General features: G+C 21.4%; 11 protein-coding genes across 11 annotated transcripts; 3 read left to right on the top strand and 8 right to left on the bottom strand.

Annotated features, from left to right (window-relative positions):
- Positions 1-30: 30 nt before the first annotated feature.
- SRAE_1000008700 (GPCR, family 3 and Extracellular ligand-binding receptor domain and GPCR, family 3, C-terminal domain and Periplasmic binding protein-like I domain-containing protein) lies at positions 31-2,645 on the top strand (the record flags this gene model as incomplete). The annotated part of the gene is made up of 2 exons (XM_024646879.1): positions 31-239; positions 287-2,645. The coding sequence occupies 2 exons, from the start codon at positions 31-33 to the stop codon at positions 2,643-2,645; spliced, it is 2,568 nt and encodes an 855-aa protein (XP_024501013.1).
- Positions 2,646-3,053: 408 nt separating this feature from the next.
- SRAE_1000008600 (Arrestin-like, N-terminal domain and Arrestin C-terminal-like domain and Immunoglobulin E-set domain-containing protein) lies at positions 3,054-4,046 on the top strand (the record flags this gene model as incomplete). Its single annotated transcript, XM_024646878.1, has 1 exon — positions 3,054-4,046. One exon carries the CDS (start codon positions 3,054-3,056, stop codon positions 4,044-4,046), a length of 993 nt encoding a protein of 330 aa, XP_024501012.1.
- A 1,356-nt stretch (positions 4,047-5,402) lies between these two features.
- SRAE_1000008500 (Purine nucleoside phosphorylase) lies at positions 5,403-6,367 on the top strand (the record flags this gene model as incomplete). The annotated part of the gene is made up of 2 exons (XM_024646877.1): positions 5,403-5,476; positions 5,518-6,367. The coding sequence occupies 2 exons, from the start codon at positions 5,403-5,405 to the stop codon at positions 6,365-6,367; spliced, it is 924 nt and encodes a 307-aa protein (XP_024501011.1).
- A 304-nt stretch (positions 6,368-6,671) lies between these two features.
- Positions 6,672-7,771, bottom strand: SRAE_1000008400 (Hypothetical protein; the record flags this gene model as incomplete). Its single annotated transcript, XM_024646876.1, has 3 exons — positions 6,672-7,461; positions 7,512-7,573; positions 7,625-7,771. 3 exons carry the CDS (start codon positions 7,769-7,771, stop codon positions 6,672-6,674), a joined length of 999 nt encoding a protein of 332 aa, XP_024501010.1.
- Positions 7,772-8,747: 976 nt separating this feature from the next.
- On the bottom strand, positions 8,748-9,911 carry SRAE_1000008300 (Hypothetical protein; the record flags this gene model as incomplete). Its single annotated transcript, XM_024646875.1, has 5 exons — positions 8,748-8,860; positions 8,915-9,359; positions 9,400-9,517; positions 9,562-9,688; positions 9,725-9,911. The coding sequence occupies 5 exons, from the start codon at positions 9,909-9,911 to the stop codon at positions 8,748-8,750; spliced, it is 990 nt and encodes a 329-aa protein (XP_024501009.1).
- Positions 9,912-11,067: 1,156 nt separating this feature from the next.
- Positions 11,068-12,206, bottom strand: SRAE_1000008200 (Homeobox domain and Homeodomain-like-containing protein; the record flags this gene model as incomplete). The annotated part of the gene is made up of 5 exons (XM_024646873.1): positions 11,068-11,640; positions 11,682-11,799; positions 11,842-11,854; positions 11,897-11,968; positions 12,005-12,206. The coding sequence occupies 5 exons, from the start codon at positions 12,204-12,206 to the stop codon at positions 11,068-11,070; spliced, it is 978 nt and encodes a 325-aa protein (XP_024501008.1).
- A 716-nt stretch (positions 12,207-12,922) lies between these two features.
- On the bottom strand, positions 12,923-14,180 carry SRAE_1000008100 (Homeodomain-like-containing protein; the record flags this gene model as incomplete). The annotated part of the gene is made up of 4 exons (XM_024646872.1): positions 12,923-13,600; positions 13,651-13,768; positions 13,816-13,942; positions 13,991-14,180. The coding sequence occupies 4 exons, from the start codon at positions 14,178-14,180 to the stop codon at positions 12,923-12,925; spliced, it is 1,113 nt and encodes a 370-aa protein (XP_024501007.1).
- A 1,736-nt stretch (positions 14,181-15,916) lies between these two features.
- SRAE_1000008000 (Homeobox domain and Homeodomain-like-containing protein) lies at positions 15,917-17,070 on the bottom strand (the record flags this gene model as incomplete). Its single annotated transcript, XM_024646871.1, has 4 exons — positions 15,917-16,507; positions 16,549-16,666; positions 16,717-16,843; positions 16,884-17,070. The coding sequence occupies 4 exons, from the start codon at positions 17,068-17,070 to the stop codon at positions 15,917-15,919; spliced, it is 1,023 nt and encodes a 340-aa protein (XP_024501006.1).
- Positions 17,071-17,976: 906 nt separating this feature from the next.
- On the bottom strand, positions 17,977-20,571 carry SRAE_1000007900 (ATP-dependent RNA helicase DHX8; the record flags this gene model as incomplete). The annotated part of the gene is made up of 3 exons (XM_024646870.1): positions 17,977-18,734; positions 18,780-20,263; positions 20,315-20,571. The coding sequence occupies 3 exons, from the start codon at positions 20,569-20,571 to the stop codon at positions 17,977-17,979; spliced, it is 2,499 nt and encodes an 832-aa protein (XP_024501005.1).
- A 512-nt stretch (positions 20,572-21,083) lies between these two features.
- Positions 21,084-22,661, bottom strand: SRAE_1000007800 (POU-specific domain and Homeobox domain and Homeodomain-like and Lambda repressor-like, DNA-binding domain and POU domain-containing protein; the record flags this gene model as incomplete). The annotated part of the gene is made up of 3 exons (XM_024646869.1): positions 21,084-21,368; positions 21,416-22,214; positions 22,261-22,661. 3 exons carry the CDS (start codon positions 22,659-22,661, stop codon positions 21,084-21,086), a joined length of 1,485 nt encoding a protein of 494 aa, XP_024501004.1.
- Positions 22,662-24,101: 1,440 nt separating this feature from the next.
- Positions 24,102-25,644, bottom strand: SRAE_1000007700 (Phosphate transporter family-containing protein; the record flags this gene model as incomplete). The annotated part of the gene is made up of 2 exons (XM_024646868.1): positions 24,102-24,328; positions 24,393-25,644. The coding sequence occupies 2 exons, from the start codon at positions 25,642-25,644 to the stop codon at positions 24,102-24,104; spliced, it is 1,479 nt and encodes a 492-aa protein (XP_024501003.1).
- Positions 25,645-25,902: the final 258 nt, after the last annotated feature.

Genomic DNA, 25,902 nt, shown 5'->3' with positions numbered 1-25,902 from the left:
TTCTAGCCTTAATGTCTAAAACATTTCTTCATGTATTTGATCATTATTATTATTATAATAAATTTAATAATATTTAATGAACCTATTCAAAACTTTAATAATAAGAAAGCTGAAAATATTCAAATAGCTTCTTTATATACACTACATACTGGTGATAGGGGTATCATTTGTGATACATTAGTTCCTGAAAATGTTATTCTTCTTTTAGTTCATGATTATGCTACTCAATATGTTAATAGGTTTGTTTAAAATATTATATTAATTTTTTTTTTAAATTGTAATATAGAAAATATTTAAATGGTATTGGGTTAACAGTAACAAGTAATTATGCTGATACATGTGATGATACATCAATTACAATACAAAAAACTGTTGAACTTGTTGGTGGATCACAATATTGTCAGGATGTTCAACCTATAAGTAAACCACTAGTTTCAAATGATAAAAATTATACTATAGCAAGTATTGGATGTTTTAGTTCAGAAATTGGAGCAACTATTGTTTATCTTTTTCAAGCATTTTGTATACCAGTTATTAGTGCTATCTCAAATAGTGTTTTATTAGACGATTCTAAAACATATCCATATTTTTTAAGAGCAGGATCAAGTAATTTTTATAAAACGCAAACAATTATACATCTTATTCAATCGCAAATGTGGTTTCATATTATTGTTATTAATGATTCTACAATGTTAGGAACATCTATGACTAAATCATTAAATAATATACTTTCTCCATGTATTATGATGGATACGAAAGATAATCTTTTTAGATTTCCTTGTGTTGAAAGATATCTTGAGATACCATTTGAGATTTCTGAAACATCTAACTCTGCTACAAATAGTGCTTTATTAGATTTAAAAACACTTTTACAATCAACTTCTGCTCGTGTTATTGTATTATTAATGAAAAGTCAAAATGTAAATTTTTTATTAAATCAAAATTTTTGGAATAAAACAAAATTTCAATATCAATTTATAATAATTGATAGAGATGAATTAGAAATTAATCCATTACTTAATTATGCTATATTAATTGAAGAACATGTAGAACCATTTAAACCATTAGATGATATAGTTAATTCAATAGTTTTAAAAGAAACTACAAATATTTATGTTCAAGAATTAATAGAAATGCAACATTTATGTTGTTGGCATATGGATAAATGTCCCTATTCTGTTGAATGTACTGGTAATGAAAAAATTAAAAATATTAATAAAGGAGGAAGAAGACAAGCAGGATTAGTTTTTGATGCTGTAAATATACTTGCTGTTGCATTAAAAAATTTTCATAAAGCATATTGTAATGAAGAATGGGGTTTATGTGATAATTTAATAAAAAATGCTTATGGAAATATTTTAATGAACTTTATTCTTAATTCATCATTTATTGATTATGATAATGAAACTTTTCAATTATATAATAGAAGTGCTTATCCACAATATGATATTTATCAATATATTAATGGATCTTTTATTATTCTTATCAATAAATATGAAACTCTTAAAGGTCCACAAAAAAATTCATCAAATAGAGATATGTTACAATCAAAATTAAGAAATGATACTAAAATGGAAAATGATAATTGTCAAATAGATTGTTCATTGAGTCATTCCATTCCAATGACAACTGATACATGTTGTTGGACTTGTAAAGAATGTCTTGGTCCAGATAAATATATTGATTCTTCAATATCTTGTAGAACATGTCCAACAGATAAAATTCCTGCTCCAAATAAAACTGCTTGTATACCAGAACCTATACCTCCAATTTTTATAAAACCAAATGCTGGAAAAATTATATGTTTTATTATTGGATCATTTGGTGTTTTAATATCTATATTAAGTCTTGTTTTTCTTTATACAAAAAAAGGTACACCAATGTATAAAGCATCAACACCAGATTTATTGTATATTCAATTAATAGTATGTATTGGATTAAATATATGTTCAGGAATAATGATGCCAACATCAAATATTTATATTTGTATTATTGGATGGGCTGGTTGTACTTTATTTATTACAACAATTCATTCTATTTATTTTGTCAAAGCTGTCAGAATTAGTAGACCAAAATTTATAGAAAAGTTTCAGTTTATAAATACAAATCTTAAAACATCTTCTCATATTTTTGTAGCATTTTGTGTTGCAATACAATTAATAATGTTTCTTTTTTGGCTTTTATTAAGAACACCAACTATTAAAAAAGACAATATAAGATTAAGATATTGTTCTTCAAATTCAGATTATCAAACTTTATTACTATTTACAAGTTGTTTTATATTAATATGTTTAACACTTCAACCACTTAGATTAGCTCTTAAAAATCGTTATATTTTTCAAGTACGACAAGCAGGTTTTTGTTTTTTAGGTATTTTATGTTTTGCTGCTTCATATCCTGTATTATTTATACTTTTATATACTCAAGATCTTAATGAACAGGCTAATTCAATTGTTGGAATGTTAATTGGACTTATTCCTGCAAATATAACATTTTTTACATTTGTTTTACCACCATTATGGCAAATGATATTCAAAAAAAGTCAAAATTTACATGAATATATAAGTAGAGAGCGATCACGTCAATTTCAAGTTGGAAATATTATGTATTATGTTGATGCTGTTGTTCTTCAAAATGGTACATAATAATAAAAAATTAAATAATTATTCATTGTTTTTCTAGCATAATAATCATATACAAATATTTATAAAATTAATAACAAATAAAATAATTAGTTATTAATACTTTTAAATAGTTATTTTTGTTTATATATTAAACGTTTTTTTGCCATTTTATAGAACTATTTATTTTATTATTAATATTTAATTTAATAATCTTTATTTTTATATTTTAAAAATTTTAAATAATTAAAAAAAAATAATAAAAAGATATATTATAATAAAGATAAATCATATTATTTTGATTTATAATTTTAAGGTAATTGTTAAAAAAATTTTTTAAATATATTTTTTGCATAAAAGCATATCTTTTATATTCAAAATTATATAGGTTAAAAGAAAAAAAATTTATTGAAATTTTTTTAACAATAAATTATGAAAGCTTCATTTATTTTAGAAAAACCATGTGCAACATATTTTCCTGGAGATTATGTAACAGGATCATTTTCATTTGAAAACTTAGAAACTAATCAAAAGATTATAAAAGTTAAAATATCTCTTAAAGGAAAGTCTTCTGTTGAATTTATGAAAGATACAGATGACTATAAATCTATATGTATATTTACTTCCGAAAAAAATTTACATCTTGAAGATCAAAAAAGTTACAGAGGGGTTATAATAAAATCTGAAGATGAATATTATTCTCATTTTTCTTTTAAAATTCCATCAAATTGGCCTCATTCATTTAGAGGAATATATGGAAGAATTCGTTATACATTAAAAGGAGATGTCATAATTAATAGAAATGATACAAAAAGTAAAGAGTTTGAAATTAATATTCAACCTAAATTACCATTATCTATAATACATCAAAAAAATGAAATAAATTATATCAATGAAATAGTACCAATAGAATTTTGTGATTGTTGTAAAAACTCTTCCGTTGATGAAAAAATTCAATTTTTAATTAAAACAGAAAGAAAAGTTTATAAACCAAATGAGAATGTTAATTTTTATATAAAAATAACAAATAAATCATCCAAAACAATAACAAAATTTCGTTACTATTTTCTTCGTGAAGAAAAATATGAAGGAAATATGGCAATGTCAGATGTTATTTCACTTTTTAATACCTATAATAATAATAATAATTCTACAATTTTAACACATATTCATGAAATGAGAAAAAAAATATTCATTGTTAATGTAAATATTGGATCTGGTGAAAAAAAAATTTTAACTACTTTATTAAATGTTGGAAAAACAACAACAGGTGTTGATTTTGGTGGTAATATAAATGTTAAACATTTTATTGTTGTTGAGGCTATTATGCAAGATATTACTAATAAAGCTGTTGCATCAGCAAGACTTCGTTTATACATTGATAGTGTTGATTTTGAAAAAGAAACAAATTTCTCTAAAACATAACTTATTTAAAAATATCTAATATTTTAATATATTGTTGGTATTCTTAAAAGTATAACTATAAATTTTAACGTAAATAAACATACTTTTTGAATATTAATATTTAATTTAGAAATAAGTGTATATAATTTTAAACATATAATTGATGCAGTTAACAAGTATATACAATTAACAAAAAAATCATAATTTTTTTAAAAATTGAAAAATTTATTTTAAGTAAAATTATTATTTTTACAAGAATTATTATTTATTTTTAAATTATAATTTTAATAATCATATTTGTTAAATTAATTATTTCTTAATATATAATTAAACAATTTAATTATTTAGATATTGCAAATTAAATATTAAAGTTAAAGAGTATGTTAATTATAAATATTAAAAATTTAATTTATTATTTTTTAGATGTTTTTATTGATATTATATTTTAACAAATTAAAAATGGTATGAATGATAATAAGTTAAATGAAGTATCAACTAAATTTTTAGAGTTAAGCAAATTTTATAAAAAAAAAATATATATATAAAGAAATTACTTATAATAGACATTAAAACAATCACTAACATAATTACTTTAACAAACTTTTGAACAAAAATTGTAAAAATAATATAAAACAAGATATTTTAAAAAATGATATTACAGAACGTAACAACGAATAAAAAGTATACTGTAGTTAAAAATCAGGTAAAAAAATCATTCGAAATATTACAAAAAATGTAGTAACAAAAAAAATTTGAATAACAAATTCAATATAAATGAATTTAAATATAATAAAAAAATTAATAATATTAATAAAAAAAAAGTTGAAATTTAGAAATAAAATATGAAATTAATTTTTCTAATGTATAAATTTATCTATTTAAAAATGATATTATGCCTTTATAAATTGATTTATTGATATAATTTTCAACAATTACTATGTTATTTTTATTACATCTTATTTTTGACAAATATGAATTAATATAATGGTTTACTATTAAAAATGATAACAAATGATCATATAATTATTTAAAAAGTTTTGAAATAAAAATTTTTACAACTTGTTTTTCTATTTAAAATATGATTTATGAAGAAGCTATTAAAAGAACTAATTAAAATTTTTTTAACAATAAACATTTAATAATTGTTTATTTTTAAAAAAAATACATTAAATTAAAACTTTCTACATCTAAGAATTGTATATTAATAATTTCTTTAGTAAATAAATTTCTTTTTTTGAATTACAATATTTGATAAAAAAAATATAAAATTTTTAATATATATAATATTTATATTATTCATATTTTTCTAATATAAAAAAATTTTTTTATCTATGGTTTGTTAATTAACAAAATTTTCTTTAAAGAAATAATATAATAATGTCATTTGAAAAAATAGCAAATGAAGAATTAAAGTTAAATCTTAAAAATTCAATATTAGATATTGATTTCAAGTTTGTTTTGTCATTAACATAATTATAAATTTACTTTATAGTCCAAAAAATTTTGATCATTTATGTGATTTGTCTGAATATATAGTTAAATCAGCTAAATTAACTAAAATACCAGTCATAGGAATAATTTTTGGATCTGATTTAGGAGATATTGCTGAAATTATATCTGAGAAAATTGTGATACCACATTCAAAAATACCAGGATTTAAAAAAATAAATTTTTCAGGTTATCAAGGAAATTTAATTTTTGGTTATATAGGAAATAAATATGTTGCTTATTTACAAGGACGTTTTAATCTTTATGAACATGATATGGATATGATTTTATGCACTACTCATATTAGAATATTATCATTAATTGGATGTAAAGGACTTATTATATTTAATACAGCTGGTGGTATACCAAATAATGTTCATAATGGTGATTTAATGCTTATAAAAGATCATATTTTTATGCCTGGAATGTCTGGTAGATCTCCATTAATTGGGCTTAATGACGAAAGATTTGGTCCTAATTTTATTTCTATTCAAAATGCTTATAATAAAAAATTTCGTGAAGTTGCAAAAAATGTTGCTAATAAAATTAATTTACATTTACCTGAAGGAGTATATGCAATGTGTGGAGGACCACATTATGAAACACCTACTGAGCTTCTTTTATTCAAATCTATTGGTGTTGATGCTATTGGTATGTCAATTGCTAATGAAGTTACCGTTGCTAGACAATGTGGTCTTCGATGTCTTGCTTTTTCATTAATTACAAATACATGTAATTTAGATGCTGATACGGTTGGAAAAACTTCTTATGATGAAATTTCAGAAATATCTAAAAAAGCAACAAAAACTATTTGCAAACTCATATATGAAATTGTTAATGATTTAAGTCTTTAATGTTTTATTGTTGTTTTTTATTTCAATGATAGCTTTTTAAGATACATTTAGTCATATATCAAAGAACTAACATAAAAAAATTAAAAATTTTAATTGAAAATCAAAATTATATTCTAATGTTAGTTTTTTTATGTGATAATATTTTTTTTAACAATATATAAATATATACTATTATATAAAATAAAAAATATAACTAAAAAAAAACAAATACTAAAATAATAAATGTTTATTTAATTATTATGAATATAAAGCAAGCTTCATAATTTACAAAATAATGTATAAATAAGTAAACAAAAAAATATTTTTAAAATTTGTATAATTTTTGAAGATCGGTAACTTTATATAATTGGGATTCCGGAATTTGGTGAGTCTCAATTAAAGTCATAAGTTTACTTTCTTTATTATAGCCTACAAAATAATGCTTAGATTCGTAATTTATTTCACTTATTATTTCCAAATCTTCCCAGTTAATTTTATCACCAATTTTCTCTGCGTCTTCTTTTATATACTTAAACCAATTATTTTGATAATTTATAAAATTGCCACAATCAGTTAATATTTCAATTTGTTTAGCAACAGAACTCCATGATTCAGAAGATTTAGGATTTTTTTCAACAAAATTTTCAGCAAATGAAAGTGATTTATCACTTTCTTTAAGCAAATTAAAATCATTATTTGTTTTATTAAAATGTAAATTATTGTTCGTGATTTCAGAATTAAAACTTCTCTTTTCTGCAGTCATTAAATAATAAAATTCATTGTGAAAATCATTATCAAAAACACTACATGTATTCTCTAAAGTAGGAATTTCTTCATCATTATCCATATTATTGTAGTCGTTAAATTCATTATCAAAATGAATAGATGATTTTCTGGAAAAAGAATTTATCTCTAAAGCATTATTTTGGTTTAAAGAAGAAGTAGAAATAAAATTTGATTGATTATTTTCACATGATTTATTAGAGGTGTTTGAAACTATTTCAGTGATAACAGGTGTATCAACATGAATGTTGTCATAATTTTTATATTGTGATACTTTATTCATAATAAATGCAGCTTGATCATTTGACATTTGATTTGAATTATCTTGATGTCTACAATAAACAATACTTTTAGTAATAAATAATTTTAACATAAAAAATACCTATTTGAAAAATATTGACATGCTAATTTTCCTTCAAATATTACAACATCATTAATGTAATTCTAAAAACAAGCAAAAAAATTACTTATATTTTTATGATTATTAAAACATACGGATAAAGAATTGAAAGATTGAAGAGTAATTGATCCAGTATTATCACCCCATTGAACAATATAAAAAGAATCTAATGAATTATTTATTTCATTAACCAACTGAATTTTTCCACAAATTTTTTTCAATATAGAATTTTCACCATTCATCGTTATATAATGTAGATTATAAAATTTTAAATGGTTCAAAAATTTTTGTTCAGTATGGTACTTTTATTTATAAAAGTGAGAAAGTAATGTTCTATAAAGATTTCTAAAAAAATATTTTTGAAAATTTTAATTAATAAAACTTAAAGATAATTGAAAAAAAAATTTATTTCTAATAATTTAATAATCTTTTATTTGAAAAATAATATTTTTATTATGAACATCATAAAAAAAAAAGTATATTTTTTATTCGAAATTTTTAAACACTTTTATATGTTATTTATTTAAGACATTAACCCAATAATTATAGTTTAATATAAAAAATTAAAGTACAAAATAAAAAGTAACTTTTATAACTAATAAAAATTAACTAATCTACTAATATTTTAAAAAAGGTTAAAAATAATTTGTCATTTGAGAACTTCAATATTAATTTATTTTATAATCACCTCAATGCATCGTTAATAAGTTCATGTATATTCGGATTCATTTTTGTCCGTGAACAAATAAAAAAAATTGAATTTAAAAGAGCGTTTATATATTAAATTTATTTGTTAACTTTAAATCAAACTTTTTAACGATATTAAAAATTTTATTCAAAAACTATAAATATATAGTTATCTAGATTATAATAATTTTTTTGTAATCATGAAATAAAAGTTTTTAAGATATTAGAGATACATCTAAAAAAAATTGTTCATTATAATAATTATATATCAGTAGTAATTTTTAAAAAGATTTTTTTGATTTTATGAATAAATTAATGTTTCAAAAATATATTTATTTGAAATGATTTTTTTTAAATAAAAAAATGTGTTTTATTATAAATATTAAACAACTTTAATTTACCTGTATAGAAATTTATTTGACTTTAAGAATGCCATAATAGATACAAATATGCTTACAAAAACAATTAATATCGTAAGAAAAATAATTACTACTAAAAAAATTACAATATAATCTAATAAAATATTTATAATTAGCTTATTCCATTGCGTTTTTCTTTAACCCTTCTGTAACTAAACCAATTTCTAACATTGTGAAGAGTTACTTTAATTTCTTCAGGACGATTAGAAATATCATTTAAACGATCTGCAATATTTTGTAATTGAACAGCAGTTGGAATTTTTGTTATCTCAAACATACTTTCTAAAATTGGAGTTTCTGTTTCAGGATTAAATTTAATCCTTGGACGATTAGTTGATATGGTTCTAGAAGAAATATTTTGAACTGAAGACGATTTTATCTCCTCATCAGAACTGCTTCCATAAAGAACTTCTTCAGTAGATGGTTGTATTGGATTACAAATATCTCTGTATTTTATAAAAGTCCCCGAATTAGTAAGTGATTGTACAGATTGTGGTGATGTCATTTTTGTATCTATGTTACTATCTAAAATAGATTCTCTAGATGCTGTAGTTGTTGAATTTTCTATGTTATATTCATCATGTATTGGATGAAATCTATTGTAAATTTGAGAAAAATTTCTATTAAGCATAACTAATTCTTTTTCAATAGCATCATTAATACAATAAAGATTTGGATGCTGCAAAGAAAAAATAGAATTATCATTTATTCTATCAATTGCTTCCTAAATTTAACATATAAAATAATAAACATTTAATACTTACTTTAATATAAGGATTATTTTCTTCATTCCGAATAAAAGGATATCTCTTGAGTAACAAATATAGTAAATTGCGATATAAAGTGTTTCGTCCTTCAAATCCTGAAAAATCTTCAACTTTTCTAAAAAAAATATTAAATTAGAGAAAATAAATATTCAAACGTACCCTTTAACACAAATTTTAACTGTAAGATATTCATGATTCCATGTTTCAACGCTACCAACATTAATTAATGGATTTGTAAAACAATAAACAGAAGTAAAACAACTAATTTGAGGGCATTTGATAAAAGCTACAAAAATATAACAAATAATAAAACAAAAGTTACCTTCAGAAGAATTCACCAAATGTCCTAATCCAATTTTATGTAACAAAACATGACAAATATCCTTAACAAAAACATAAGGATTTATTGTAACTGTCATATTGATATTCTCATAAAATATAGTGCAATTTGGTGGAATCTGAGAATCTAATATGGGTTCAATAATAAGATTAACAGTTATACATTCCATATTATGACTATAGCTTACCTAAAAAAAATACTAAAGTTAATAAAAAAATAAAATAAATAGCTTGTTAAAAAATATCAATATTATGTAGAAAAACTTTTTAAGTAAGACTAATTAATAAAATATTTTTATAGTAGATAATTATCAGATATTATTAAAAAAATTAATAAATAAAATACAAAAAAAATAATTGTATAAAGGTTATAAATATAAATTTAAAAAATTTAATAAAATTAGTTTTGATACAGATTTTTATGATTTAAAATTATTTAATTAAAACTTTTTAAAAATTTAATTATTTTATCAGTAACAATTTAAATAAAAATGGCAAAATAGTTTGATTTCGTTTCAGAATTATGAATTTTTGGTAATCAGTAAGCAATTAGTAATGCGACCTGTAACTGGTTAGATCAAAAATAATTTTGGTAGTTGCTGACCATTTAAACACTGATTAGAATAATTATATAACTTGATTGTAAATGTCAAGATCAAAGTTCATATTAATTACATATAGTTTTTTGGAACAAGCTTTCTAAATAGAGAGGGCGTCATACTGATAGTGTTAATTATAAGTTGTGAAATAATAATTAAAATGTAGAAATAAAATCTCAAAATATCAAAATTTTCAAAGCAACGGATTTATAGAAACAATTACCATATTTATTTACTTAAAAAATGGTATTTTGAAGTTGTTAATTGTTAAATGTTTAAGAAATTAAAAACCGTAATTTGAGCAAATATTTTTTATATATTTAAAAGTATATAACAACAAACGATTTATAATGTATAATAATTAAGAACGTTTTTTAATTTAAATAATAAAAAAAGATAACTATAAATATTAGTAAAATTTTGTTTAACAGATTTTTTATTTGGGTAAATAAAATTTAGTTTATAATGTAACTTTGATAATATATAAGAATGAACTCGAAGCAATAAAAATTAACCTTTTTTAAGTAAGAAAAAAGAAAATAAATACAAATAAACTAATATTTTTTGGTAATTTTTTTAAAATATAAAATTTTATTAGCTAAATAAGAATTTGATTTATAGAAAGTATTGTTGATAAAGTTAAGAAAGTAATAATCTTAATTTAACAATCAATAATTGTAAAAAAGATAAACTTTAATTTTAGAGAAATTTGTGTTTTTTTTAAATTCTATGAAAAAGAGCTATTTCTTTCTTTTGTTTCTCTAGATCTTCTATTTCTAAACCATGTTTTGATATTTGATATACTTATTTCGCTACCCCTAGATCGCTTTGAAAGCTTATTTAAATAATCAGCATATTCAACCATTTCTTCATGCTTTGGATTTTTATTAATTGTATACCAATATTCAAGTTTGGGAATTTCTTTTTCTTTGTCATATGTTATTTTACGTTTCCAGCGAGTTGTAGTTCTGACAGATGAATGTTTTGGTAAAACCGGCCCATTATTATTTTTGACTCTTCTTGGTGGAGGTGGAATAATAGATGAAATATCGTATTTATCAGTTATTTTTGAATCAATATTTGAAATCATAAATGATTGTACCCCTAGTTGTTTTTGTGATTTTTTACTAATTGTTGAAAATAAATTTGTAATTGTATTGGCTTTTGATAAGTTTGGTAAAATATTTTTTTCATTATTACTAATTGTATCAATTTCATTCTCAAGTGTTTTATTAACTTCATGTAAAGTATCATTTGAAATTCTTATAAATGAAGAATTATTAATACTTTCAATTACATTCTAAAAAAAACAATATACAAAATATTTACGGTAAAATTTACTTCAATAACAGGAATATTTGTACAATTTTTAGTAAAAGAAAAAATTTTAACAAAATATCTAGCTAAGTTTCTATATATAGCATTTCTACCAACAATTCCACTAAAATCTTCAAGAGTTCTATAAAAAATAAACTAAAGATTTTTTTTTTTGACAATTTACCCAGTAACAGCAACTTTAAAAAAACAAATATCATTAGATATTTGAGCTAACATACCAACATTAGTAGGTATATCTTTAAATTCAGAAATATTTAAATAATGTTTTGATTGTGGGCATAGAAAAAAAACTAGAAAACATAATTAGTAAAATTAAAAAAAAATACCTTCAGAGGTTGATAATAAATGTTCTAAATCAATATGATTCATAATTATTTTGTGGACATCCTTTACTAGTACATCAGAAGTAATAGTTATTGTTATTTTAAGTTCCTCCTCAAATATAGGAAAATCATTTTCATAATCATCATTATTAATTATAGGATCAATAATTACTTGAACAGAAATATTTTTGACCTTTGACTGCATTTTTTTATTCTTGATCTAAAAATGGTAGAGAAATAGATAATTTGGTATGAAAAAAAAAAATTATATGTCAAAATGAATGGTAGATAGATAGCATTTATGTCGACATAGTAATAAACAATAAATTGGATTAGTGATTTTTTTTATTGTATATTTTTATATATTGTAAATTAAAAAGTAGAATGAAAGTTATATGGATATGTTAAAAAAAATATTTATACCTATCAACGAAGATGATTTTTCTTTTGAATAATATTCTTTTACTTCTATTTATTATTATTAAATAATAATGAAACATTTTCAATTGTATAGATATAAAAAAATAATATGTCATATTTCTAATGATACATCATACCACTAAAAAGAAACAAGAATGTTTAAAGATATTTACTATCACCATCTATTAATAATAAAAAATCAAATAATTTTATAGTTATAATAATAGTTTTAGAAATTTTGTGATTTTTTTATAATAAAATACGAAAACAGAAATAAAGTGCATTTATTATAATTTATAACTTTTTAAAATTAAAACATAAACTTATTGTAAATATTATAACATATTTGTTTTCATTATAAATTATTATTTACTAAAATTTTTTATTATTAAAAATAATTAATATATCTTTATTAATATGTAAAATATAAATTTAAAAAAAATTTTTTTTTTATCAATCATAAAAATAACATTTATTCTTTTGGTAAAAGAAAGACATTTTTTATTGAGATGAATTGTATTTTCTATTTATAAACCAATTATATATTAATTCTCCGGTTATCTCTGATGCTTCTGAATGATTAAAAATTGAATTTAAATGTTTTGCAAATACTTGGAATTCTAGAAATGAGGGTAATGAATCAGCCATTTTATACCAATTTTCAAGAACAGTCATTTCATCGGGTAGCGTAAGTGTCTGTGTTGAAGATATAAAAGATTCAGGAGAATTATTATCTTGTGTTATTTTTGGTGTATCCGTCATCAATGGTATTAAAGGTCTATAAGAATTTGTTAATGATAACATATTTTTATTCAAAATAGATTCATTGGTTGACAATGGAAAATTTAAAGATAAAATATTATCTTTAAAAGGAGATGTTTTAAATAATGTTGATGTATTGAAAGGTAATTGATTAGACTGTTGTTGTCTAATTTTATTTTCTAAATCATTATCATTGGTTGTTTCAATAGTGATTGGAGAATGTATAATATTTCTTGTATTATTTTGATTAGAAATATATTGTGGTAAATACAATCTAGATAGTGTTCTTTGTATATTTATAATAGGATTATTAAATAAAGTTGTTTTAATTACTTGTATTACCAAAAAAAGTGATTGTAATGGAATCATTGGGGATGTTAATATTGTTGGAGAATTTTTAATTTTTTCTATAATGGACTATAATTAATTAATAAATTTACAAATAAATAAAAAATAAAAAGACTAACTTTACAAACAGGATCTGTTATTAAATCTTCAACATATGGCGCTTCTTTAAGAAATAGTTTAATTAAATTTAAACAAAGATTTTTATTCATTGCATCTTCAGTAAAATCTTCAGGTTTCCTATGATTTAATAAATATTAATAATATTAAAAATATTAAAAACACACCCTTTAGCTGGGATCCTAATAGTAATTGGTTCACCAATAATATTTCTTAAAACTCCAATATTAACATTTGTACTTGGCAAAGAGTTAACATATTGTGACAATTGATTATCATGAATTAAAATTAAAGCTATGAAGAATATTTAATTTAAAATTTAATAATTATAAAAAAAAATACCTTCAGAAGTTGTAGATAAGTGACCTAAACCAATAATAGGTAAAATTTCGGTACAAATATTTTTAACAAGAACGTGTGGACTAATAAAAATAGTTCTTATAATAGGTTTTCCACATAATGAAACATTAATTGAATTATGAATTTTAAATAAAGGATCAATAATAACATTTACAATTATACCTTCCATCATTTCCTTTTTTTAATATTACTATTATGTAGTTCGCTTTTAAAAGTAGTATTCTAAAAAAATTTTTTTGTCATTTTATTAAACATATAATATAAAAAAAAAATTGATGTTATAATTAAAAGTATGATAATATAAATAAAAAAATATAATTAATAAATTTTATTATATGTTTTTAAGCTTAACATATAACATTAAAAAAAAGTATAAATTATAATACAAAGGTGAGAAGAGAATAAAGATATGTTAAAGAGTTTATGTCATATAATGTGTACAAGATAAAAAAAACTGATAAAACTTTTATCTTCAGGCAATATATGTCAATAAAATATTTTTTTTTAACTTTTCTTATAATATCAAAATACTAATAAGAATAAATTTTTAAAAATAAAGTTATAATTTTTAGACATAAAAAATTATTTTTATTAATTTTTGATGATATTTATTAAGCATAAGTTTTAAAATCATATTATATTGGTTTTTATATATACATATAAATGTCTCTTTATTAAATAAAGAGAAAAAAAAAATAAAACTTGACGTGTTTAATTAAATATATTACAACTATAAATCAGAGATTAGATAATCATGACATCTTCATATTATTATACCTAGAAGTAGAGTTAAAATAATGGTTTATTAAAAGAAAAAAGCATATACTTTTTTTTTATTAATAGTTATATCAACTATTATATTAATGGTAAAAAAAATATGAAATATAAAAATAAATTGATATTAATAAAAAAATTATTAAAAAAAAAGAAAAAGATTTATATAAAATAAATAATTTTTAAAAATATTTTATAAAATTTATTAATAATTTTTTTAAAATATTGTACTTTGAAATATATAATAAAAAAAAGTTTCATCATTGTTATGAAAGATATATACATATTACCAGAGGTACAGAATAAAACACAATTGTTGGTTTATAGTTTATCAAAGTTTCAAATAATGTGCTTTCATCATTTTATATTATCATGAATAAATTGATACTTTATTATTTAAATATCATTATATAACATAATTTTTATATGTACTTTTTTAGTTTTTTTTTTTAATAATTATTAAAAATACTTAATGATAATTTAATTTAAAATATTATATGGAAGTTGATTAAATTTATCATAAATTTATACAGTATAAATTATTTTGTTAATTTGTATACAAATTGATGATTTGTGTAACAATAACATTTTATTAATCGGTTACTTCATGTAAAAACTATCAACTGTCAAAACGGTTTTTTTTTTAATTATAGAGATTTAAGATAAAATAAATACCAGTTACATAGTAATAGCTTTTAATATATATTTAAAAAAAATATATATAAATTTTTAAATTATATCAAAAAGTGGTAAATATAAAAATAGTAAAATAAAAGTACATCCTCCTTCATTTTTATTGGATAAAATTTGGAGCATAGAAAATTTCTCTGTTTTACTAAGCATAATACTTTTATATTAGAGACACAGAGTTTTCAATAGTCAAAATAATAAGTAAAACACATTTATTTATTTTTTATAAAATGAATAATAAAAAAATTATTTGAAATTATTTTATTCAAATATAAAAAGTTAAAAAACTAATTTAACTTTTTTCTTTTACAAACAAATAAAAAATTTATGATATGGTATTTTTGCTAATTTTTTGACTGTAAAAGTATTATAAAGATTGCTAAAAATTTATTTTTAAAAATATTTACTACAATGAATAAAAAAAATTAAGCATAAAATAAATAACTAATCATTTTTAATTGCGAAACTTTTATTAACTCTATTTTCTTTTGCTCTCCTATTTTTAAACCAAATTTTTATGTTATGAGAAGTTATTTTTTCATTATCAATACGATTTGAGAGAATATTAAGGTGATCAGCATAATTTTGTAATTGAGATAGCGATGGTGTTCTAGTTAGCTCAAACCATAACTCAAGAATTGGAGTTTCATTATTTTGATCAAAACATATTCTTGAACGATTATTAGTTGTTACCTTTTTTGAAACCGTAAAAACATTTTTTTCAATTGTGTTAGAGTTCTCAATTTGTGGTAAAGTTTTTTTAAGAATATTTAGTAACATTTCATGACAATCATTTGAAGATTTACTAATACTATTATTTTCTATGGTGGTAGAATATGATACAGATGGATTTGAAATGTTAACTCTTTCAGTTGAAGCAAGTATAGAATTATTTAATGATGTTAATGTATTTGAATTTTCCATTTTAGAGTTGTCTAAATAACCTAATTCATTTTTTATCGTTTCATTTATTTTAAGTAAAGATTCATATGATATTCTTTCAATTGTATTGTTTTCAATGATATCTATGATATTCTAAAATTAATTATAAAAAATAAATAGAAAAATTAAACAACCTTAAGTGATGGATCAGTTATACAATTTTTGAACGAGCTATGTTTTCTGATTAACAAATGAAGCAAATTACAGCAAAAAGTTTTATTTAATTCAATTTCATTAAATTCTTCAATGTTTCTATATAGATTAAAAAGTATTTAATGTAAAAATAAAAATTTTAAACATACCCAGGAACTAAAATTTTAAAAATTAAAGAATCACCAAATATAAGCTTTAATGAACCAATACTTAATTCTAAATTAGGAACAAATGATGCACAAGCAAGGTAATCACATTCAGAATTTTTAATTAAGACTAAAAAAATAATTTTATAATAAAAATAAATATATTATACCTTTAGCAGTATTTGACAACCGTTTTAATCCAATATTTTGTATTATATCAATACAGATATCTTTTAGTAGAACACTATCATTAACTACAATTTTTTTTTCAATTTCATTTTCAAATAATAAAGTATTATTTTGATCTTTAAGACTCAATATTATTTTAACTGTAAATTTCATCATATTAGAAGTCATTTTTTATGAGTATTAATTTTTATATCTAAAATTATAATTATTTATATAAAAATATTTATTAATAAAAACTGAACAAACAATTAGATATGCTGATAAAATTTGTTACATCATTTTTTTATATAATAACGAAAAAAAAAACAAAAAAAAATTATTGTGATTATTATATTAATTAGAATAGATAACGTATATATTTTGTGAATATATTTATCATAATATCTATCTCTTATTTTTGTGAGTTTAATATATATATATATATAAAATTTAGCAAATTTTTGACGTGTCTATTAATAGAATCTGGTATTTATAAATATTTAATATTAGTGAATATTAACATTTTTTTAAAATTAATTATAATATTTTGGAAAAATATTGCTTCCTATTTTTTGAGAAAAAATGTAATATTTAAAAAAAATTATAGTTTCAATAAAAAAAAATATCAGAAAAAACGATTATATAAAAAATAAACTTTTATAATACAATCACTTTAACTGATATAATGAAAGTACAAAGAAATACAGAAATCTATCTTTGTAGGTAAAGTTAATTAAATGATACTAATATTAATAAAATATGTATCTTCTTATTATTAGGTAGAAAAATTTTTGTTGTTTATTTTTTGCATATTATATCAAAGATGAAACATGAATTACAAAATGATTTTATAGTATATTTTTTAACAAATATATATAAAATTTTAAAATAAAAAATTTCTAATTATTATTTTGAATTTATACAATAACGTCACATAAATTGATTATATTATCAAAATACTCCATTACTAATTTATAACTTTTTTTTATTTTTAAAAAACAAACAATATAATTTTGTTAATAAAAAAATTTTTTTGATGTTTTATATACAAAAACGTTTTATACAAATAAATACAAAATAAAAAAATGAAAAAATTTAACAAATTTCTGGTACACCTTTTGAAGATTCCTTATAGTAATGTGGAGCAACTTCATAAAGCCAATTAGAATCAATTGTAATGATTTCTCTCATGTATTCTTTACTTGTGTAGACAAGTTCATGATACAAAACACACCGTTGTGGTTCACCAAAAAGACAAGATGATGGATGCATATGAACTGTATGACGATGTTTAACAGTTTTAAAATCACCTTTCTTATCAAGGATAGCACAATTAAAAAAATATCCTGATACTATAGCTTTAAGTATTGGTTCAGGTTCAGAAGTTGTAGATAACGAAATTTCAACTCTTTCTAACAATCCTTCTAATTGTTCACGAACATCTCTGGCTCTTTTCATGGTTCTATATTGTATAAAATTTTCTATACACCATTGTTGAGAAAATTCAGAATCTTTCCAATGATTATATACATTAAGTAATGTTAAATGATCCCCTGAAGGATGCCAAAAATATTTTCTTGCTGTATCAGCATGAACAATCTGATTTTTAGGTCGATAAAATATAGCACTGTTAACAGAAAGCATTGATGCAATTGTAATAATTTCTGAAGTACATCCATACTTCTCTGACGAAATAATCATTTTCGATAAACATGGATCACAAGGAAATTCAGCCATTCTTCTTCCCAATTTTGTTAACTGCCCACGATGATTTAAAGCTCCAAGAGCATATAACTGCTCTAGTGCTATGACTAATGTTTCATGAGGTGGAGGATCAATAAAATCAAAGTTCACTAAATCATGAATACCTAAACTTTTTAATAATAATACAACATTACCCATATTTGTTCTTTGAATTTCAGGTATTGGCTGTTCATCTAATTCATGTTGATATGCCCAAGCTGTATATAAGCGAAAACATTTTCCAGGGCCTGTTCTTCCAGCTCTACCAGCCCGTTGATTAGAAGCTGCTTTAGAAATTGTTACAACATGAAGATGCTCGACACCACTTCGTGGATTAAAAGAATTTTGTTTTGCAAATCCTGGATCAATGACATAAACTATACCATCAATGGTAACAGATGTTTCTGCTATATTTGTAGCAAGAACAACTTTTCTAGCATCAGGTGGTGTAGGTTCAAAAATTTTTATTTGCATATCAGATGGTAAATTAGCATAAACAGGAAGAACAATTAGTTCTTTATAATTTGATCCTAAATGTTTCATACGATCTATTAATGCTTCCATAACTGTTTCTATTTCTTCTTGACCAGTTAAAAATACTAAAATATCTCCAGGTAAAGGTTGTGTTAAATGTATTTGAAGAACAGTAATAATAGTAGCATCAATATAATCTGCTTCGGGTGTTTTAGTATAGTATATACTAACAGGAAATCTTCTACCAGGTATTCTAAATATTGGAGCGTCATCAAAAAAAGTAGAAAACTTTTCAGCATCAAGTGTTGCAGAAGCAATGATTAATCGTAAATCAGGACGAAAACGTGCAATATCTTTTACTAGACCAAAAAGAATATCTGTATGAAGAGTTCTTTCATGAGCTTCATCAATAATAATAACAGAATAAGAACCAAGATCAGGTTCATTAAGAAATTCTCTTAACAACATACCATCAGTCATGTATTTAATAATTGTTTTTTCACTAGTACAATCTTCAAATCTAATTGTGTATCCAACTTTTTGTCCTAATTTACTACCAACTTCCTCAGCCACACGTGCTGCAACTGACATAGCAGCAACACGTCTTGGTTGAGTACATCCCAACATTTTACCTTCTTCTACGATACCACATTCCATTAAATATTGTGGAAGTTGCGTTGTTTTACCAGAACCAGTTTCACCTTCAACGATTAAAACTTGATACTCCTTAACAGCTTCAATGAAATCATCTCTAAATGAATAGACAGGTAAAGATTTACGAACTTCATCTATTGTTTTCCTTTTTTTTTGATATTCTTCTTTTTCTTTTTTCCTTAATTCTTCTATATTATTGGTACCAGCTAATGTGACAGCTTCAACAAAATCTATTCCATCATCAAAAACTAAATCAAAATCAGACTTTTTCTTAAGATTTTTTTTGCTAATTCCAAGAGCACTTTTAAATTGTTCATCTTCCCATTTTAGTCTATCAGCTTTTTTTATATATTCATCTTCTAGTTCTTTTTTTGCTTCTTCATCAATATCTTTAATACCAGGAACATGGTATCTTTTTTCTTTCAATTTATCTCCGGCTTTGTCATAATCCTTTGCTGCTTCTAAAATTTTTTTACGATATTCTTTATCTGCTAACTCTTTTTTTGACAATCTAAAATAATTAATTTAAAAAATATTTTTTATAAAAGTTAAAAAAAATTACACTTCATTTGAAAATATTGTTTCATCATCTTTAACAAGTAATTCTAATTCATCTAATTTATCATCTTTCCTTTTTTTAAGATAACCTTTTCTACTTTCATAACGAAGACGAGCTATTTCTTTTGGATCGTTGGTGTATTCACGACTCTTTGACTTTAATAATGATCCATCTTTTTTTTTATCTTTATCACGTTGTTTTATTCTTTTAGCTAAAGCGTCTCTTTCACGAATATCATTATCTGTATCACTTGAAGACATAGTAGAAAATAACTAAAGATAGGAAATATAATTTTAAAAACAATCCAAAAAATTATTTTATGTTAACAAATTGGGATAATGTATCCTCTAGTGAAGATATTTTTAAGATTATTTTAAAAAATTTTATACAAAAAAAATATAATTTATATTTTTTAAATAATTTAAATTCACTAAAAATTTATTTTTAAAATTTTTTTAAGAAACATATACTTTTAAAAATAATATTTATAAATAATAATTTTAAAACTATATTCAAAAAGCATGTTTTAGAGAAATAATTTTTTTTAGTAGTTATTCTATCATAACTATACTTTTTGCTTATTTTTTTTTTCTTAAATTAGCAAATAAAATATATCTTTAATTTATTTATTTAATTTAAAAAAAAGTGTGTATTTAAAATATTTTTTATTACAATTCAAGAATACAAAAAGTATGTAATTATTAAAAAAAATATATATTAAATAAGATAAAATTCTAACCAATAAAAAATAATAGTAATATGAGCATTCTTATTAAATATTCCTTTTTAAAGACTTTTTTTCCTTTTGTCTTCTATTACAAAACCATATTTTGACAACAGAAATATCCAAATCAATATCACTAGCCAATTTTTTAATAACATCCTCAGTTGGTCGATTATTTTCAAGATATTTTTTATATAAAATGTTCTTTTGTTCAAGTTCAAGATTTGTTCTTTTTCGTCTTTTTTTTGAAATATCATTACAAAACTGTTTCTTAACTTTCTTTATTTCAACCATTTGTTTTTCCTCCTGTTCAATTATTGCTACTCTAGGAAACTAAAAAGGAAAGTAAATATATATATAAAAAATGTATTTAATCTAACTTTATTATGGAGATTATTTTCATTGATCTCAAGAGCAGTATAACCTTGTTGAAAAAGTTGTTGTGTACTAACAAGCCATTCTTCTAACTTAGGCTTTAACTTTAACATATTTTTACAACTTAAATTCAATGCTTCAAATCTAGAGATAGTTGTTTGAGAAAATTCATTTCCGAATCTCAATCCTATATGCCTTCCAACATCTCCCTGTGTAAAACCATAAGATATTCTTTGATTCTTAAAATTTGTAGCAAAAACTTCTATATTTTCAACAATCATACCATTGTGAAATTTTTTTGAAACATTTAAATCAAAAATAATACATTGATTTGAAATATCATTGCTCGAATATTTTCCATCCAATTCATATTTAACCTCTCTTTCTTGCAAGCTTTTTGATTCATTCTTTATTTTTTCTGGAATCTTAATTGATATATCACTTGTTAAAGAATTATTTATTATATTACTGTTATGCAACATTGTATTTTCAAAGATAGATTTTTTGTTGTGATGAAAAAATTCAAGTATTTCTACCATTTCTGGAGAATAAATATAATCATAAGACGACTTTATGGTATCAGAATTTTTATTGACAGTTTCTGTTTTTTTATTAATTTGCCATTGGTGAGTATTACATATTTGATCACAATTTAAAATACCCTCCATTTGTTGTTCTTGCGAATGATATTCTGTTATGTATTCAGAATTACTTTCAATTACTTGACATGAATCAAAATCTGTTGTTTGGTAGGAAAATGTTTGTAGTTTATTTTCGTAAACTTCTGTAAAATATGTTAAAGGGCTGAAATTTCTTTATAATTTTCAAATAATATGAAAAAAAAACTTACACATCGCTGTAATTATTGTTCAAAGTATTATTGTATGTATATATTTGATTATTAAAACTTGAATAAGTATTATAATTATTAAAAATTTCTTGATTATAATTACAATAATCAGAATTATTCAAATTTGAATTTATAGATTCATTATCAAAGCTCCAGTTTCCATAAAAATCACTATTATATGCCAAGGGTAATGAAACAAAGGAAGAAGTTGTATCCATATCTCCAAAACCAGATGAATATATGGAAGGATATTGAGATGATGTGCAATCAGAAATCGGTATAATTGGTGTACTATTTCTACTTTTAATTTCATAAGAATTTGATACATCACGATTTAGTAAAATTTGAGTAAAATATTCTGTCTCACAAATTTTTTCATGATGACCAACGTTGTTACTCATTTTTTTTACAATTATTATACTTTCTATAATTTACAAAAAAATAATATAGTATTAGAATCCTAAAATTATACAATTAAAGACTTTAGTATAATAAAAATATATTTTTTTTTTCAGAAAGATAATTATTAAATAAAATTTGAATAAACAAAAATTTTCAGCTTTAGATTCAAAATTTAGAAGTATATAAAAAATAATATGACTAGTGTAAAATTAAATAATAAATTTAAAAAAAAAAAAAGATTATTTTTTATTAACAATATATTATAAATTAAGTTTTGTAAAAACTATATTATAAGAGTATAAAAAGAAAGGTAATTTATATATAAATGAAAGCGCGTAAATAAAGAATGTAATATAGTAAATTGGCAAATTAAAGTATATTTAAGATGCTTAAACAATAATTAAAATGTGGGAGGTCTATTTAATTGTAATGACATGAAAATGTATAATATTAAAAAAATATACGTGAATGAAATAATTATAAAAACAGATTTAAAAAATATTGATAAAAGTGTAGATTAATAATTATGTTAAATTAAAAAAAGTAAGATGATAAAATAATATATATGATAACTAAAAATAATAATTTAATATGCTTTATTTTAGTTAAAAAACTATTTATAATGTCATTAGTTAATTTTTTTTATAAAACAATATGAAATAAGGTAAGTAGTTCTTTCTTAATTTGTCTCAGACTAATTTATTTTCATTTACATTGCCTAGAGGAAAATGGTTGGTTCTTTATTATTTCATCAATATCTTTTTTTTTACATGTATTACATAACCATTTATAAATTATAAAAAAAAAATTAAATGTGAATTTTAGTATCAAAGATTTAAAATAAACTTTTATTAATATTAATATATAGTTATAAATATACAATTTTATTTAATTCTATCAATTAGTAGAGTTATTCTTCACTATCAAAAATGGTAGATGTATTAATAGAAGAATTTTGTAAGATCAAAGTGTAATAATTATTTAGCTTTATATAGATGTATGCATTAAAATTTTAGTTGTTTATTTGTAACATTATAATCCTTCAAATGTTGTTTTTTTAGATTTTTCTAAATTGAAAAAGAAAATTCTATTTAAAAAAGTATCATATTTTGAAATAATTTAAACTTTTTAAATGTTTTTAAGTTACTATTCTAATTTGATTCTTCAATTAAATTATTATTAAAGTACATTATTTTTATTAATTTATTAACAATGTTTGTAAAAATATCAAAATAATAATATTTACTTTTTTTGAAAAATTTAAAATTGATACAAATTATAGTTTAACTTTTTCATATTTTAACAAAACAAATGTTAAAGATTATATAATAAAATTATTAAAAATTAAACTTTTATTTCTGCTGTTATTTATTTTACTATCAATTATAAATATATTTATATATATATTAAAAATAAAAATAATTAATATTATTATAAAGTTAGAAGATAAAATACCTAAATATAAGTACTATTATTGCTGAAGCAAAACCAGCTGCTGGAAGTGTAACTACCCATGATAATGCTATATTTCTAAATACTTTCCAATCAACTCCCTGTCTTGATCTAACCATACCAACAGCTACAACAGAACCCACTAAACAATGAGTTGTCGAGATTGGTAATCCTGCCTTAGAAGCTAATAATGATGTTACAGCAGCACCAAATTCTAAAAAAATTTTTTTTTTGTTTTTATTAAGTTAATTTTAAAAATAAAATAAAATAAAAATTACCTATCGTAAATCCACTACAAGGATTTATTTCTGACATTTTTTGTCCAACAGTCTTAATAACTTTATGACCTAAAAGTACCAAACCAATACAAATAGCAAAAACCCCAAACAAAAGAACATATAAAGGAATTTCATTTTTTTGAAGAACATTACCATCATTATAAATACCAATCATTGCAGAGAAAGGACCTATAGCATTACTAACATCATTAGCTCCATGAGCAAATCCAGCAAAACATGCAGTAAATGTTTGTATAGTTGTAAATAATTTTAATGTTTTCTCATTTAGTTTTCTATCCGGTGTTGGTAAGAACCATTTTAAAAAACTTGTTTTATTATCTTCTTTTTTAATATTATTTTCAGGTTGTGATTTTATTGTAATATCTTTAATAACTACTTGAACACTATTTTTTTGTAAATCTACTTCAACTTTTGTTTCTTCAAGATTACTAATCCATCTTAAAATTCTTGGTCTTAGTATATATTTAACAATTAAAGCAGCAATAAATCCTATTCCTAAAGATACAGGAATAGCCAAATAAATAGGCAATGATGATAAATGTAAAATTTTTGATCCTTGATAGATTACAGCAAATGAATTAAATGAAATACAACAAAAATAAAAGATTGGTAATAATTTTAAACCATTTTTAAATGGATCAGATGTTCTTAAAACTACATGATCAACAATAATATAAAGAATTCCTGAGATAATCCCTGACAAAATAGGTGATAATATCCATGATAATGCAATATTACCAATAGTATTCCATTCTATACCAGCAAAACCTTTAATAACCAAGCTCATTCCAACTGTAGCACCTATAAGAGAATGTGTTGTAGATACAGGTAAATTTAAAATTGTAGCCAAGAATAACCATACAGTACAACCACCAAGTGTACCAATTTGTCCAAAAAAAAGATCTTTTTCATAACCAATATATACATTAATGTCAACAACACCTTTTCTAACAGTATCTGTTACATTATATCCAACAAGTATTGAACCAAGTGATTCAAATATTATTGCTAGTAAATAAGCTTTTTTAAGAGTTAAAACTTTACTACCAACAGATGTCCCAAAAGCATTTGATACATCATTAGCTCCCATTCCCATACCAAGAGTAAAAGCAAATATACCTCCTACTATTAATGCCCATAATGGAAAAAGTTTGGAGGATGAAAAAGAGATGTCAAATGCTGTTGATATTGTGATACCCAAAAATAAAATGAAAATTGATTTTTTTATCATTATATCACTAGAAATAAGTTAATATTTTTCTTTTTAGTTTACAATAATAGTAATAAATCATAAATAACAATTATGAATATGTGTTATTAGTTTTATACAGGAAACTACTATATTATAAATCATTATGAATCATAAATTATAAATTTACGTATGTATGTAAGTACTAAATTTTTATTTGTTAACAGACTATTTTAGTTACAAATTATTTTTTGACGTCATTTATTATAAAGGGAAATAATAATTTTTGTAAATCATAAA

Source organism: Strongyloides ratti (genome assembly GCF_001040885.1).
Source record: "Strongyloides ratti genome assembly S_ratti_ED321, chromosome : 1".
NCBI classification, from domain to species: Eukaryota; Metazoa; Nematoda; class Chromadorea; order Rhabditida; family Strongyloididae; genus Strongyloides; species Strongyloides ratti.
The sequence above is the reverse complement of the archived record's forward strand: the minus strand, read 5'-3'. Positions and strand labels throughout refer to the sequence as shown.